The sequence below is a fragment of the Armigeres subalbatus genome, chromosome 3 (assembly GCF_024139115.2).
Source record: "Armigeres subalbatus isolate Guangzhou_Male chromosome 3, GZ_Asu_2, whole genome shotgun sequence".
NCBI lineage: Eukaryota > Metazoa > Arthropoda > Insecta > Diptera > Culicidae > Armigeres > Armigeres subalbatus.
The window spans coordinates 58,905,584-58,920,474 of record NC_085141.1 but is presented as its reverse complement, the minus strand read 5'-3'; the positions used below and the strand labels follow the sequence as shown (position 1 = coordinate 58,920,474).

General features: G+C 38.4%; 1 protein-coding gene across 1 annotated transcript in view; it reads left to right on the top strand.

The window, feature by feature from the left end:
- LOC134227642 (A disintegrin and metalloproteinase with thrombospondin motifs 7) overlaps positions 1–14,891 on the top strand; it is a 128,773-nt gene that overhangs the window by 94,260 nt on the left and 19,622 nt on the right. The window contains exons 9-10 of the mRNA XM_062709276.1: positions 13,803–13,949; positions 14,278–14,843. Coding sequence (XP_062565260.1) covers positions 13,803–13,949; positions 14,278–14,843 — 713 coding nt within the window. The remainder of the gene's footprint in view (positions 1–13,802; positions 13,950–14,277; positions 14,844–14,891) is intronic.

Below are 14,891 nucleotides of genomic sequence, written 5' to 3'. Positions count from 1 at the left end.
CCGCAAACGATGTCAATACTGATGTTGAAAACATGTGCAGGGTTGTTACGACTACGCGGATTTCGCGATTTTCGCGGATTTCGCGGTTTTCGCAGATTTGGCGCGGATTTTCATAACGATTTTAGGGCTTCGCGCGGATTTGACGCGGATTTAGTTTTAGGTAAAAATTTATTTGAAAATTAGTTTTATGTCAATCTAGATGGGCTTTTTTTTCGTTAGCAAATGTCGTTGAGAACAAAATGTTTGTTTAAAGAAAATTACTCACGTTATTTTTCGGATATTTACAAGCCCTTATTAAACGCCATGATTACATTCTTGAGCATTCATTAAACAAATGTTATGAGAAGAGGGGTGCCACTTGTCATTTTTGAACCATTCTAAAGCATGGCGCATACAAAACATGTCTGTTGAAGGACATGAACACCCAAGATATGTGTCAGTCTCTGATTCATTATCTTCAAAGGAACCACATAGCATGATATATCATATCATTTTTCGAATGTTTTTTCGTCAGGAATTCTGATATAGTGTTGGACATTTTATATTGCTTTCATTGTATTCATCAAAACGAATAACAACAAAAATGTTCCTTAATTTGATGTAGATGCCTAATTTAAATAAGTACTTCAGCAGAAATTCGTTCAAACATATAAATGTAATTTTCAAAAGGTATTTCTGAAAAAACGCAGTAATTCTAGGAGCATTTTTAGGGATATTTTCAGAAAACTCCGATGGTTATTTCGCAGGAATACTCACCGAAACATAACGAAACCTCCTGAAGAATTTTCACAATAAGGAATTTAATGAATATATTTACACAGCCTAAAAGGGATTTCTTCAGCATTTTAAAACAAAAAAAATATAAAGAAACTTGTTGAGGAATTTCCGCGGAAATTCTTAGAGCACTGACCACAGGAATTATTGTAAAAAATCCGCTGCAAAGCCATCTTAAATTTTCGAAACAATTCTCGGAAGGTTATCCACAGGAATTCACCAAAGAATGTCTGCAGAAATTTCCAAAGCGATTTCCACAGGAATTCATGAAGTTCCGAATGTATTTCCGGAAGATTTTTTACAGATTCTGAGAGAAATTTCCGCAAAAATTCACGTTGCGATTTTCTCAGAAATTCCTGTAGCGATGATCACAGGAATTTCTTTAAACAATCCTCAAAAATTGCGTCTAGAAAGATTTTCCGGGAGTTTGTCCGCAAGAAGTCACCAATTAATTCCTGCATGACCATGACCAAAGCGATCTCCGCAGGAATTATTGAAGGAATTTTCACATGTTGTCCCTGAAAATGTTCAATAGGTTTTTTTTGCGAGTATTCCCGAATGAATCTACGCTTAATTTCCCAGGAAACTTTTGCAAGAATATCCGGAGGAATTTTAACAGATGTAGACAATTTTGGAACGTCTTCTGCAGAAGTTCCAAGAGCAGTTGGAGTACTCACCGTAGAAATATCCGGAATAAATATTTGCACGAATGATGAATTTTGGCAGATAGGGAGCGGGACCATTTGGACAGCACCCCCATTCCCGTCAACGTTAATAACTCGACCGCGTTCCAACCAAATGGCTTGATTGTTTGTACATCATAAGATACCGACAGAAACTAACCATGTACTAAAAAACAAGTAATTCGGTTGTAATGCGCTCGAGTAATGAACGTTGCTGACGGTAGAAGGGGGTGCTGCCCAAATGGTTTTAGTAAAAGACGACACAGGAATTCTTGCAGGAAAATTACGAAAAAATTGGTGTTGAAAATGCAAATTGGCGGAATTTACTTCATGAACTCCTAGACAAACTTGTCACAAGAATTGAAGAAGGACTTTCCGCACAAATTCCGGACTAATATTTGCTGGAGTTTGTGTTAATTATTTTACAAAATGCCCGAAGAAGTTTCTGCTGATTTTTTATTTTTTGTTTCTTTGATACAAATTCAAATAAATGAGATTATGCTTAGTTAATTGTGGTAACCAAAATTTATATTTCACGTATATTTGAAAAGTCTGTTCTGGGTCGCGCAGATTTGGCGCAGAATTGATTTCATGTCGCGCGGAAATAGCGCGGATTTGGCGCGGAAAAAAAATGGGATCTCCGTAACAACCCTGCATGTGTCATAAAGGGAGTGGATGATCATCTTTAAATTACAGAGAAATCCTGACCTGAGACCTGAGAGGAGCTGTTCAAACCTGTATGAAGGTGCTTGTATACTCCTCTAAATCCTACAAGTGGCCTTACATCTGATGGGCCGGCACTGGCAATGACGGAAAAGAACAATGGCTTTGTGACACTTCTAAGAAAGGAAAAACAATCGAAGTGGTATGGTTATACTTCCCCGCACATTGCATTATTCACCATGAGAGTCTAAGAGTGAAAACGATTAATATTCCTGAAGTACTGACGTTTGTCATTAAGTTTATAAACTTTATCAACACGAGGGATTCACAACCACCAGCTCTAAATAATGTTGTCGGAAATGGAACCAGAATACGGAGATTTGTTGTATTATTGCGATTTTCTTTGACCATAGAAGATTTTATTGTTTTCGAAACGAAGTCGCGTTATTTTTACAAGATAAAGAAAACCCAATGCTCGGACTGCATGGGCGAGTGACTTAGATTTTCTGGTAGATATTAGCAATCATTTCAATGACTTGAACATAGAGCGACAAGGCACGGATCGACACGTTGAACTTTTATTATCCAACAATAAAGATTTTGAAACGAAATTGGCGCGAAACATTTGGCACAGTTTGTTTCTGATAACCGATACATTTCCCTCATCTTGTTGATTTTAAAGAACACAGTTACAAATTGTTAATTTTCTTAACACCGTTTCATGATGTGAATTATAAAATGCATCCGAAATGTTTCAAATAGATATTATCTACTCATATCTCGATATTATCTACTCATATCTCATCCCAGCACATTTCAAGAATTGAAGCAGTAAAAAAATGATTTTTTGAATGCAATTCAATCGTGTTAAGTTTTTCTCTGAAGTTTTAAGCGCTTTTGGAAAAATAATGTTTGAAAATTTTAAAAAAATTGTCGAATATTTTTTTTGCCCACCAGCAGATGTTAATTCTGAAAATTGGCCCGTGACTTGAGAATGTTGGGCAGGCCGCTTTAAGCCAATCTTCGAATTTATCGATGATAATAATCGAAAGTATGTACTTCCAATTTCTCACTCACTTATTTAACTTACCATGTATAAAACGGACGAAAAATCAATTATATTCGAAGTGAAAACGATTTTATTTTGCAGCGCTGCATTTTCGTGCAAACGCAAACCATGCGGGTTAAAACGCACCCGAAGCTAAAACGCGCCAGTCCAAAAATGTAAACAAACAGTAGTGAAACTGACAGCAGAATCAAGTATCAATTGATGAAAAGGATGAAAAGTCATGTTCTCGTTCCCACTCAAATGAAAGCTGATGGGGTTTTTTTGCTTGTCGTGTACCATGTGTGGATACAAGATACGTTTATTCTATAATTTATTTGGTGGGCGCATGTGACGTTGTGCATTACGGAGGCATATTTTTTTTCTATTCACGGTACATGTATCACGCATCCAAGAAAATCCTGCAGTAAAATCTTAAAGTCCACATAAGTAACCAATGATCTATAAAAATTGTTTCGAATATAGTGAAACGTAGAATAGAATGTGTTCACAGTATGGGCTCTGTGCCCTCCAAGAAATCCCTGGACTAAGGCTTCAGATCTACATGCGTAACCATAGATCAATTATATTGTTTCATATATGACGCATGCCCTTTGTGATGCATAGAAAAGAATTCGTTTTCAGCATAGGTTCTTGGTCATCCAAGAAATCCCTGGAATAAGACCCTTAGATCTACATGCCTAACCATAGATCAGTTGAATTGTTTCAAATATGACACATGCCCTTTATGATACATAGAAGAGATGTAAACCCTTTAGGTCTACATGCGTAACCAAACATCAATTGGATTGTTTTAAACATGGTACATACTGTCTTAAGTCGTGCGGTAAGATGCGCGGCTACAAAGCTAGACCATGTTGAGGGTGGTTGGGTACGATTCCCGGTGGCGGTCTAGACATTTTTCGGATTGGAAATTGTCTCGACTTCCCTGGGCATAAAAGTATCATCGTGTAAGCCGTGCAAAAATGGTAACATGACTTAGGAACCTCGTATGTTATAACTGTGGAAGTGCCTAATGAACACTAAGCTGCAACAAGGCGGTAATGTCCCAGTGCAGTGGGGGATGTAATATCAATGAAGAAAGAAAAAGGAGACATACCCTTGAGAATACATAGTAGAGAATGTGTTCACAGCATAGGTTCGTGGTCATCCAAGAAATCCCTGGAATAAGGCCTTTAAATCTACATACGTAACCATAGATTAATTGGATTGTTTCGAATATGCTGCATGCCCTTTGTGATACATAGAAGAAATCGTGTTCTCAGCATAGGTGCTTGGTCATCCAAGACAACCACAAAACGCGACGCGAGACTGGACACAACACATATGGTTCTTACAAACGAAAAAGGATTTTTTTAATTTACCTTTTTGTCGACCGGTTTCGGGCTCGATGCTGCCCATCTACAGGACGTGGTCCAACTGGTTACAAATGGGTACTGTAATACTTTTGTACTTGGCACAGTACACGTCAAAAGAGTAAGCATTTTTGTTTCATTAAGTTGGAAAGGGATGATGATATTGGCGCTTCATCTTCGTTCATTAGCGGTGGCAATGTACAAGAACTCCCAGGCATTAAGTTGGGAATACTTTCGAACTTTATTAGCTTGGCTTGCTTCCAATCTATGGTGTGGTTCTGGTCACTAGTGTGTGCTGCCACGCTCGAGTCATGGATCCTTCAAAGTGTTCTCACTTTTATAGACTGCCTGGAAACCATGCTGCTTTAGGGTAGCCAGAACAGCATTTGTCAACCTCGGGTAGAAGGGTAAGCTAATTCTTCTAACCACTTCCTTTTCGGGCTGAAGTTTAGTGGCGTTCTGACGGTGTTTTTTCCTTTCGTGTTTTTTGAGGATTTTACAAACGAATCATCGTATCCATTCAACCTAGCTGCTTCGTGGATCTTCCTTTTCTCCGCTTCAAAATCCATCCTCTCCATCGGTATGCTGAACAACCAGTGCGCCATCGAGTGAAAGCGGCTTGTTTTTGTGCAACAAAATGGTTTGATTCCGTTACGATATACCGATCGGTAGATTACGGTAAATGCCAAATTTCAGTGTGTTGTCTTCCTTTCTTGTTATTGAAAGATCCAGAAAAGGAAGAGATCCTTCATGTTTCTTCTCAACAGTGAACTTGATTGTTGTGTGTTTGCAATTCAACAAATCGAGTGTCTGTGGAAGGTAGCGCTCTTTTACTATTGCGAAGATGTCATCCACATAACGTCTCCATATTCGGGGGGCAAATTTTTCTCTTTCCAGTTCTATTTCAAAATCGCTCATACACGCATCAGCCAGAAGTGATGAGAGCTTGCTGCCCATACTGATACCAAATGTTTGTTTATAAAACTTACCCCTGAATATGAAAAAGTTTTGTTTCATACATGTTTCTGCCACAGCTAGGTAGGCATCGATGTGATTTGGAGGTTCTATAGATTGGAAGCAAGCCAAGCTAATAAAATGCATTCGAAAATATTCCCATCTTTATGCCTGGGAGTCCTTGTACATTTCCACCGCTGAACAGCCGCTAATGAACGAAGATGAAGCACCAATATCATCATCCCTTTTCAACTTGATGAAACAAAAAATAATGTGAATGCCATCTCTTTTTGACGTGTACTGTGTGAAGTACAAAAGTGTAACTGTCCCCATTTGTAACCAGTTGGACCACGTCCTGTAGATGGGCAACATCGAAACCGGTCGACAAAAGGGTAAATTTTAAAAATCCTTTTTCGTTTGTTAGAACCATAAGTGTTGTTTCCAGTCTCGGGTCGCGTTTTGTGTGTGTGATACAGTTCTTACGTTAGCATAAATCTTAAAAAATGAATGCATGCAACAAGGTGTGTCTTGGATGACCGACAATCTGTTCCGTAGGCACATCATATTCTACAAGTTATAATGGGCATATACTGCATTTAAAGTCCATCGATTTGTCTTTGATTACTCGTGTAGGGCTGAGTGCCTATCTCTAGTGATTTCTTGGATGGCCAAGATCCTGAGCTGTGGGATTTCCAGGGATTTTTCGGATGACCGAGAACCTTTGCCATTGGTACATTCTATTCTACACATCCAAAAAGGCATGTTACATTTTAGAAACAGTTCGATTGATCTTTAGTTACTAACGCATGTTGATCTTAAGGCCTAACTCCGGGTATTTCGTGAATGACTCAGAATCTCTTACGTTGGCTCATTCTTTTCTATACATCCAAAAGAGCATGTACCATAATCAAATCAGTGCGATTGTTCTTTAATTACGCATGTAGATTTATTTATTTATTACCTGGTTTATTACCAGACTAAGGCCGGAGTGGCCTGTCTTCTCCATTCTCCTCGGTCCATGGCTGCACGCGTATATATCATAAGACCTAACTCCAGGGATTTTGTGGATGACTAAGAACTTCTACTCTTGACACATTTTATTATACACACCTAAAGGGCATGTGCAATTAGAGTGATTCAAATTTTGACTTTTATGCTCCTCTATGCTTAAATGATGACATTTGCTATTTGAATTATCGTCCTAGATTTTTAGCTAATTTGGATGTAATTTAACTGAGCACAAGCAGTTTGAAGCTTGTATGAACATTACTATGAAAACAGTGACTTTTGTGAAAAACCGTTCCACATCATTGCCCATTAAGCTCTAAAAATGTATGAATACGTTAGCAACATAGAAAATTTAATAAGGGAAAATATCGTCGTTGTTGCTAAACGATTTGATGCTGCCAACAAAAGTTATTAGGGATATACTGAATTATGGGAAATGTAATTTAAGAAGTAAAAGAATAACATCAATATCAATAATGAGGATTTCTGTTTTCTTTATAATTTTGCTCACAAAAAATCAGATTGCTTCGCAACAACAGCTGACTTGCAGCTTAGGATCTATTCTGTAATGGCGATGCGTTTAATATATTCAAATAGATTTTAGGCTGCTTCACGAAACGATCCTTTGAATAAGCGGCAATTGTCATAGTAATTTTCATATAACCTTCAAATGGCACATGCTTAATCATAGGCAGCGAAAAAGTCAAAATTTGAATCACTCTAATGTGCCATATTTCAAATAGTTTGATTGATCTTTAGTTACGCGTGCTGTTCCTGAGACCTAACTCCTGGTATTTCTTAAAAGACTGAGAACTTCTTACGTTGATTCATTCTATTCTACACATCTAAAAGGGCATGTACCATATTTATAACAATTTGATTGATTTTTCGTAACGCATGTAGGGCTTTTACTCCAGGGATTTCTTGAATCTATGCTGAAAAAAAAATCTAAGCTGAAAAAATTCTATTCTGATAGAACCCCGCTCATTCGACACCATTTAACTCGACACTTTTTAATTCGTGCCCCGCTAATTCGCACTTGTCGAATTCGTCTCTTCTCTCGCGGTTTCCTTTCTCTATTCTCCAATTTGACTCCTTACTTCCCACCTTGTACCTCTCACGTATTGTTTCTAACTTCTCACATCCAATTTATCAATTCTCATATTCATCTACGTGCCCTTTCACTTTTTTACACGAAGTATCTCGCTTATTACTTCTCGCATTCTACTACTTGCTTCTCGCTTTTCACTGATAACACCTTTTTCCGCTCTTCTTAATGTTTGCGTATCGCTTCTCACTTATCAATTTTCATTCTTTCTTCTCGCTTCTCCCATCCCAATCCTCGCTTATCATATCCGAAATCCCAGTTTACAACTGCCGATTGATTATAAAAAAATTGAGTGCTTTTTAGTGGCATTCCCACTTCCTACTTCTCACTTGTTGTTTCTAACATCTTAATTCTCATCACTCATAACTTCCCACTCATCACTTTTCACTTTTATTTTCTCACTTTTTAATTCCTACTTTTTTACTTTTTAGCTGAAAATTACTAAAAAATAAATTATTGGTGACACACGCCCTTATCAGACTATGACATCCTTAGTCAAGCATATCTGATTGGCGCGTTTTATCCTGCATGCAAAGTTTTTATTAAAACGTGTGTTTTTCTATGAAAAATGTAATAAAGTTAACTTTTTAGTGTGGAGACGAGCCAGCCTCGGGCTGAAAGTCTCTCTAATAAAGACATAAAAAAAATAAAAAATAAACTTTTTAGTAACTTGGCACAATCTTAACTAGTTTGTTCTTCCAGACATACGCAAAGATTATTGAAAATATGTTTTTATCTAGTGAAAAAAATCTTAAGGGAACGGAAGCTTAAATTTTATCAAAAGGCGGATACAAATTTAAAAAAATATTTTATCATAGATGTCTTGACCATTATTTTTCTATTCGTTCTTCTACAAAGATGTTTGGACGTCAGCTGCCATCGATTTTGTAACTTAATGTAGCCTATTGATCCAGAAAACGCAATGGCTCGTATTAACTGACTGGCGCATTTTAAACCTAGTTCCTCTATGACTGTGGATGTTATAGTTTGACAAGGGCGTGTTCCATAAATGATTTTAAAAATTATTATTAATTAAAAAGTAAGAATTGAAAAGTGATAAAATAAACGTAAAAAGTAATACGTGAGAAGTAATGAGTGATTGAAAGTGACTCATTTCTCACTTTCAATCGCTCATTACGACTAGTAAGAAGTAAAAATCGAGAATTTCTCTAAAAAGAACAAAATATTTTTTAAATTGAGCGAGAATTGTGTAAAATGGGAATAAGGTAGTGAAATGAGCGAATCGAGAAGGAAGGAATTGAAAAGTGAAAAGTACAGTAAGAAATGGAAAATGAGATGTGATAAGTGAAAAATGAGAAGCAAAAAGTTAGCATATGCGAGAAGTATTAAGCGCAATATTTGTAGTGAGAAATAAGAAGTGAAAAGTGAAAAACACAAGAGGAATGGAAAAATAATAAATGAGAAGGGTTATTTGACAAATGTTTTCAATTGGAATACTCCAAGATAAATGAAAAAAACCCAAAGTTGTTCCAATTTTGAAGCTGGACATAAATCGCTGGAGCTAGGTCTTTAAGTCTACACGAGTAACCATAGATCAATCGAGCTATAATTAACTTAAAAATCTGATTAATCCTGATTAATGAGGTAACTAACACGATGATACTTTTATTCCCAAGTCAAGAGAATTTCCAAACCGAAAATTTTCTAGACCGGATCGGGAATCGAACCCAGCCACCTTCCAACCATGGTCTTGCTTTGTAGTCGTGCATCTTACCACACGGCTAAGGAAGGTCCGCTCCTCAACGCATTTTATCCAAAACATTTGAATTTATGAGCCAGTGAAAAACTGATTCACTAGCAAAATACGCGTTGAGATGTAAAAAAAGTTGTGTAAATTCATTGGAAGTTGTGCTTAACTGCTCGAAATATGAATCAGAACGGTATCACAAGGGATGTAAAAAGGAAAAAAAGTCGTTCCAAGAAGGGTTAATACGCATCCCATTAGGCAGCCGCAACTGAAGTAGCGCTTTGATCAATTCGTGTTGACATTACTTATTCAATTATTCCGCCGGAGGGTAATTTTTTCGCGCCTTCATGGCTATTAGTGCATCGCTGCTCGATAAGATAGCGATAAGATAGAAGGGCAACCCAGGCATGATGTCATGCGCGCCCTGTGATTGGTGCAACCAGTTACCAGCCTACGGCAACTAACAAGTGTGTGGCCATAAATTTGAATTAGCAAAATGTGTATTCCAGTCACAGCGGTACAAGCTCGGTGGCCTCTCCGGCTGGCGCGCTGGAGGCGGCATACCGACTGATGGAACCTGATATTCAAACGAATCGAATTTTGTCGATGTCAGACAGCGTTGCGCCGAGGAGTCAATTTCGACTGACGATGCAGTCCGCGCGGCTAAATGCGCAAAGCGTGTATGAATCATGGGCGGATGTCGCATGGTTGCGTTCAGTGCAAAGTTGCAACTGAATCCAAACTAATCGAGAGTAATTGAGATTCACAGCAGTTGGGGGCAAATGATTAGTCTTGGGAATTGCGGAATAGATAAATCACAATGATTTATGGGATTTGCTGGGAATTTCCATCATTCATTGTTTTTCTTTCTTTATCTTTGAATCCTTCGGGATTTCCACGATTTGAGAATTGTGCAGAAAACTCTTCTGAATTTCCGCTCCAAATAATTCTTCTTTATTTCCATCCAAAATTCTTCCGAATTTCCATGTGAAGTTCCCCTGATTTTCAACAAGAAAATCTTCGGAGTTTCCAAGTGAAATCTTTCTCAGAGAAATTCATTTAAAAAATCAGGAGGATTCAGAAGAATTTCCAAGATGCAATCAGACAAATTTGGGCCCTCCTTAGTCGTGCGGTAAGATGCGCGGCTATAAAGCAAGACCATGTTGAGAATGGCTGAGCTCGATTCCCAGTGCCGGTCTAGGCAATTTTCCGTTTGGAAATTGTCTCGACTTTCCTGGTCATAAAATTTCATAAGATTTTCTGGGCAAAATTCAGGAAAGGCAAATACGATTTTTCCTAAAATTTTATATAGTATTTTTTAAAACAAACGCGAGCATAAATAATCTCCACGGCGATTCACGCTGCCAATTAGAATACTTTCGGAGTGATTTTTATTAGAATTTTCGGAGTTTTCCAAAAACAAATGGCAAAATGACAAAATTGTCAAATTGCCAACAAATAAATTAAGGTAGAAGCTGGACATAATTATAAAGTTTCCCTAAAAGGCAAATTTTCATAAACATAATAGAATTTTCTAAAAACAGAAATGATATTAGCAATACAATTTTACAAAATTTTCATAAATAAGTTGAAAATAACAATAGGGGCACTGTACCAGTTTTGGCCATGTTCCTAGTTTATAACTCAAAAAATGAAGCAATTTCCGATGGTTTTATTAGCTTTAAAAGGAGATACAGTCAAACCTCCATGAGTCGATGTTCTATATCTCGATATCGACTCATGAAGGCAAATTATGCATACTAAAAAATATTTCTGGGTAACGGTGATGGTCCATTCAAACAGCTTTCCAAGGATTTTCTATACCACTCCTCGATGTTTCCATGAGTCGATGGGGCCCTTCAATATCGACTCATGGAGGTTTGACTGTATATTCCTAATGCTTCTTTGCTGTTGAAACCGCTGGATATTTTTTTAGGAAAATATGCATTTTTCTAGGTTGGCCAAATTAGGCACTAAGGGTAGCCAAAACCGATACACTTACCCTTCATATACAATTTTCTTATTCAATTGTAATTTTTGCGTTTCAAATTGGTAACATGTGTTGGATTTTTGGAAAATTCTATTATGCACATGGAGATTTTGCATTATTTAGAAAAAAAATAATTGTCGGTTTCTTATTCAAAAGGACGTATGTGATTTTGTAAACAAAGATTCATACGTCGATTTGTCCAATTTTATGGCACAAAAACAAACATCACGAACAGGTAGCCGAAATCTCCCCTTACCTGTCTGTGGTGATGATTTGTGTAGGAGTGCTTTCAGATTGGAGAAATCAATGTTTGAATCTTTGTTTACAGAATCACATATGCCCTTTTCAATAAGTAACCGAGATTTGTTCATTGCTTCTACCCTGATTTCATCATTTCTATTTTAAATTTCTAATTCTTAATGGAAAGGAAAGATCCATTAATTACGTAACGCAAAAGATGGACATTTTCAACACCCCCCACCCTCCTATGTGACATATCTTGTATGAAACATCTCAAAATTTTGTATGGACCGTCACACTTCGCTCAACCCCCTTCCCCCCTCTAAGCGTTACGTAATTTGTGGACGCTTCCAAAATTTATTTTGCTGCCATTAAAACTACAACCAAAAAACCTTGATTAATCCACCTATCGGTGGTTGTGCCTTTCTCGTGTATTAAATATACTAAAAAAGCTTAAAAGAAATTCAGTGAGATTTTCTTTGCGTGTATTTTTTAATTGTATTTTGGCCATCACTTTAGATCGCACAGTCTCATCTGGCCAATTTTTCATAGTAAGTAATGGAATATGATTCCCCGTCAAATGGAACCTGCTGCGAGTAAATCGATTAAGCGTAAGTGCCAAAAAATTAGTGATTTTATTTGCGCACATACATACAATTCACACATACACACGCACACACATATATCACCTCACTTCATCGAGCTGAGTCGATTGGTAAATAACACTATGGGTCTCCTGACCTCCTATAAAAAGTTTGTTTTTGGAGAGAACATATAGCCTTTACGTATACTAAATATACGAGAAAGCCTAAACATTGCGTCATTCAGGCAGTTCAAGAACTGTTCATCCATTCCTGGAAAAATTTCCTTTGCGCAACTCAAACTATTCATATATTGAAACACAACCAGTCACTAAATCAAGCCCTAATTGCTCTCCATTACCACTAATCATTTCATTCTGCCCACACCTACGATTCTATGACTGTGCGGAAAGGTTAATTGGCCATAATGAAAACAAAACAACTCCTAAAACTGGCAATCCTCAAGCACTTCAACTGGAGCTCTGATCTCAATTGCAATTGATACCCAAGTGCATCGGCACACCGCCGCGCCGACGACTTCGCGTTGCACAGAATGATTTATCGGACACCTTCCGTACTGGCTTACCAGGCGCCAGTTTTTCAACACTTTGAACTTGGCACTCCGTCCGGATCGGATTCCAATGTCCACTGCTAGCAATCAGCTTGCTCCATCGGTTCTAGTAGATATGATGACGTACCGGTTTTGATTTATGCTACGTAAACCGCCATAAATCTCATATGTGCGCATGGTCTTAAGGTTTCAACTCGATTAATAGGGGAAGAGGCCCCAAAACGCCCCCCCGATGCAAAACGCCTTTTGTGGTTTCCCTCATATTTACCGCCATTAAGATGTCCGTAACAAAACTAGATTTAAAATTATGTAGGATATGCGCAGAAAGTTTCAAAATAGTGCATGGGAAGGTCGGAAAAACCAAAAATTTCCACATTTTGAAGAAACATCTTACATTTTGGCGAGGCAAAACGCCCTAGTGGCAATAACCTACAAAATACTTGCGTCTCCACGGACTATCCATACTAGAATGCTGATTCGCCGACGCGTGGTACTTTGTTCCCTAGGAGCTGCTAGTTAAAAGGCGTTTTGCCTCATGAGTTTTCCGGCAACAGAATATCACCACTTTTTTGAAATGTGAATATTATCAATATGATTGAGATTTTTGACAATTTTTGAATGGCATCATCTAGCTATCTTGTTGAACTGATGCATAATGTAAAAATACCCATGAATAGCGTTACAAATAAGACAATAGAGCAGTGTTTGCTTAGCTAGGGCATATTGCCCCCCCTTCCCCTATACATTAGAAGGCATTGGTCACCGGTAATTTGCTGTGATGTGTGAATTAGCACTCCAGCTGAGGCTTACAGTGACAAATTGGATGATAGTTGCAATTCTTTAATCTGTAGGTTGGAAGTTATAACTTATAACCGACTTATTTATCTTTTGCATGCTGTTTTCCTGTATTGTTTGAAATCAGATTTCAAGCGGACGCGCGGTACTTGATTCTTTTATGTGAGTACCGCAAGCCGATTTTACCGCACTGAAAGTGAGGATCGCCTAAATGTAGACCTCTCTTGCCATAAAAATTGCTCACCATCGCCAACTGTACACCGTATCGTCCTCCACTTTATATGTTATTTAACTGTATCGTTTCAGTTTTGGAATGTATCACGACACGGCGAAGACAGGCTGCGATCACCGGATAGGACCCATCTTGCATATAATGACACCCAGCTTCGAGGCGGACACCATGCAGGTGTCCTGGTCCAACTGCAGCCGACGGGATATTACACATTTCTTGGAGTAAGTACTTACCTTAATACCGAAAAAGCTACTAACGTTTAATAAGAAACTTTAATACGATAGCTCAAGAGAGAGTAAATTCCAAAAGCTTTTGAGCATATGCAAATTTGGTAGATTGTAATACAGCTATTATTGGTTTTAAATTTCACAATAAAGTATCTGTATGAGAAAAATACATTTTTGTATTAAAATTTTGCCCTTATTTTGTACAGAACTGTAAAATTTGTTCCTTGGGTTTCCTCTGATGACAAGTGAAGACATTCCACAGGAAAGAACTGAATAATTTTCTACATACTGTATTCGATACGTATTCCATTTCTCTCGACAGTCTCGGCCTTGGCAAATGCCTCGAAGATCCTCCGAGTGAGCAGGAAACGTACAGCTACCCAGACCTTCCACCGGGTGCCATGTACAATGCTGACTTTCAGTGCCGCCTGCAGTTCAATTCAACGGACGAAGAAATGACGGTTTGCTCCAAGCTGGATGAAATCTGCGTTCAGCTGTGGTGCCTGGTGGACGAGGTCTGCATGACCATGATGCGACCCGCCGCTCCCGGAACCCACTGTGGTAAGCGGAAGTGGTGCCAAAATCAGCAGTGCGTAGACGTCGAAGATCCTCCGCCACCAGTCGACGGAGGCTGGGGCGAGTGGAATGCGTGGAGTGAGTGCTCTCGAGACTGTGGCGGTGGAGTCGCCAAACAGACACGCGAGTGCGACCACCCGTCACCGGCGAATGGTGGGCTGTTTTGCACAGGAGAACGTGCTCGGTATAAGACTTGCAGCACCGATCCTTGCCCAAAGGAGATCCCATCATTCCGAGCACAGCAGTGCTCAGAACATGATAACGACACGGTAAAAGGCGAAAAGTACACGTGGCTACCGTACTTTGATAGAAGTGAGTATACAATACAATTTCTTTCTGATTGAAATCAAAATATCTTTT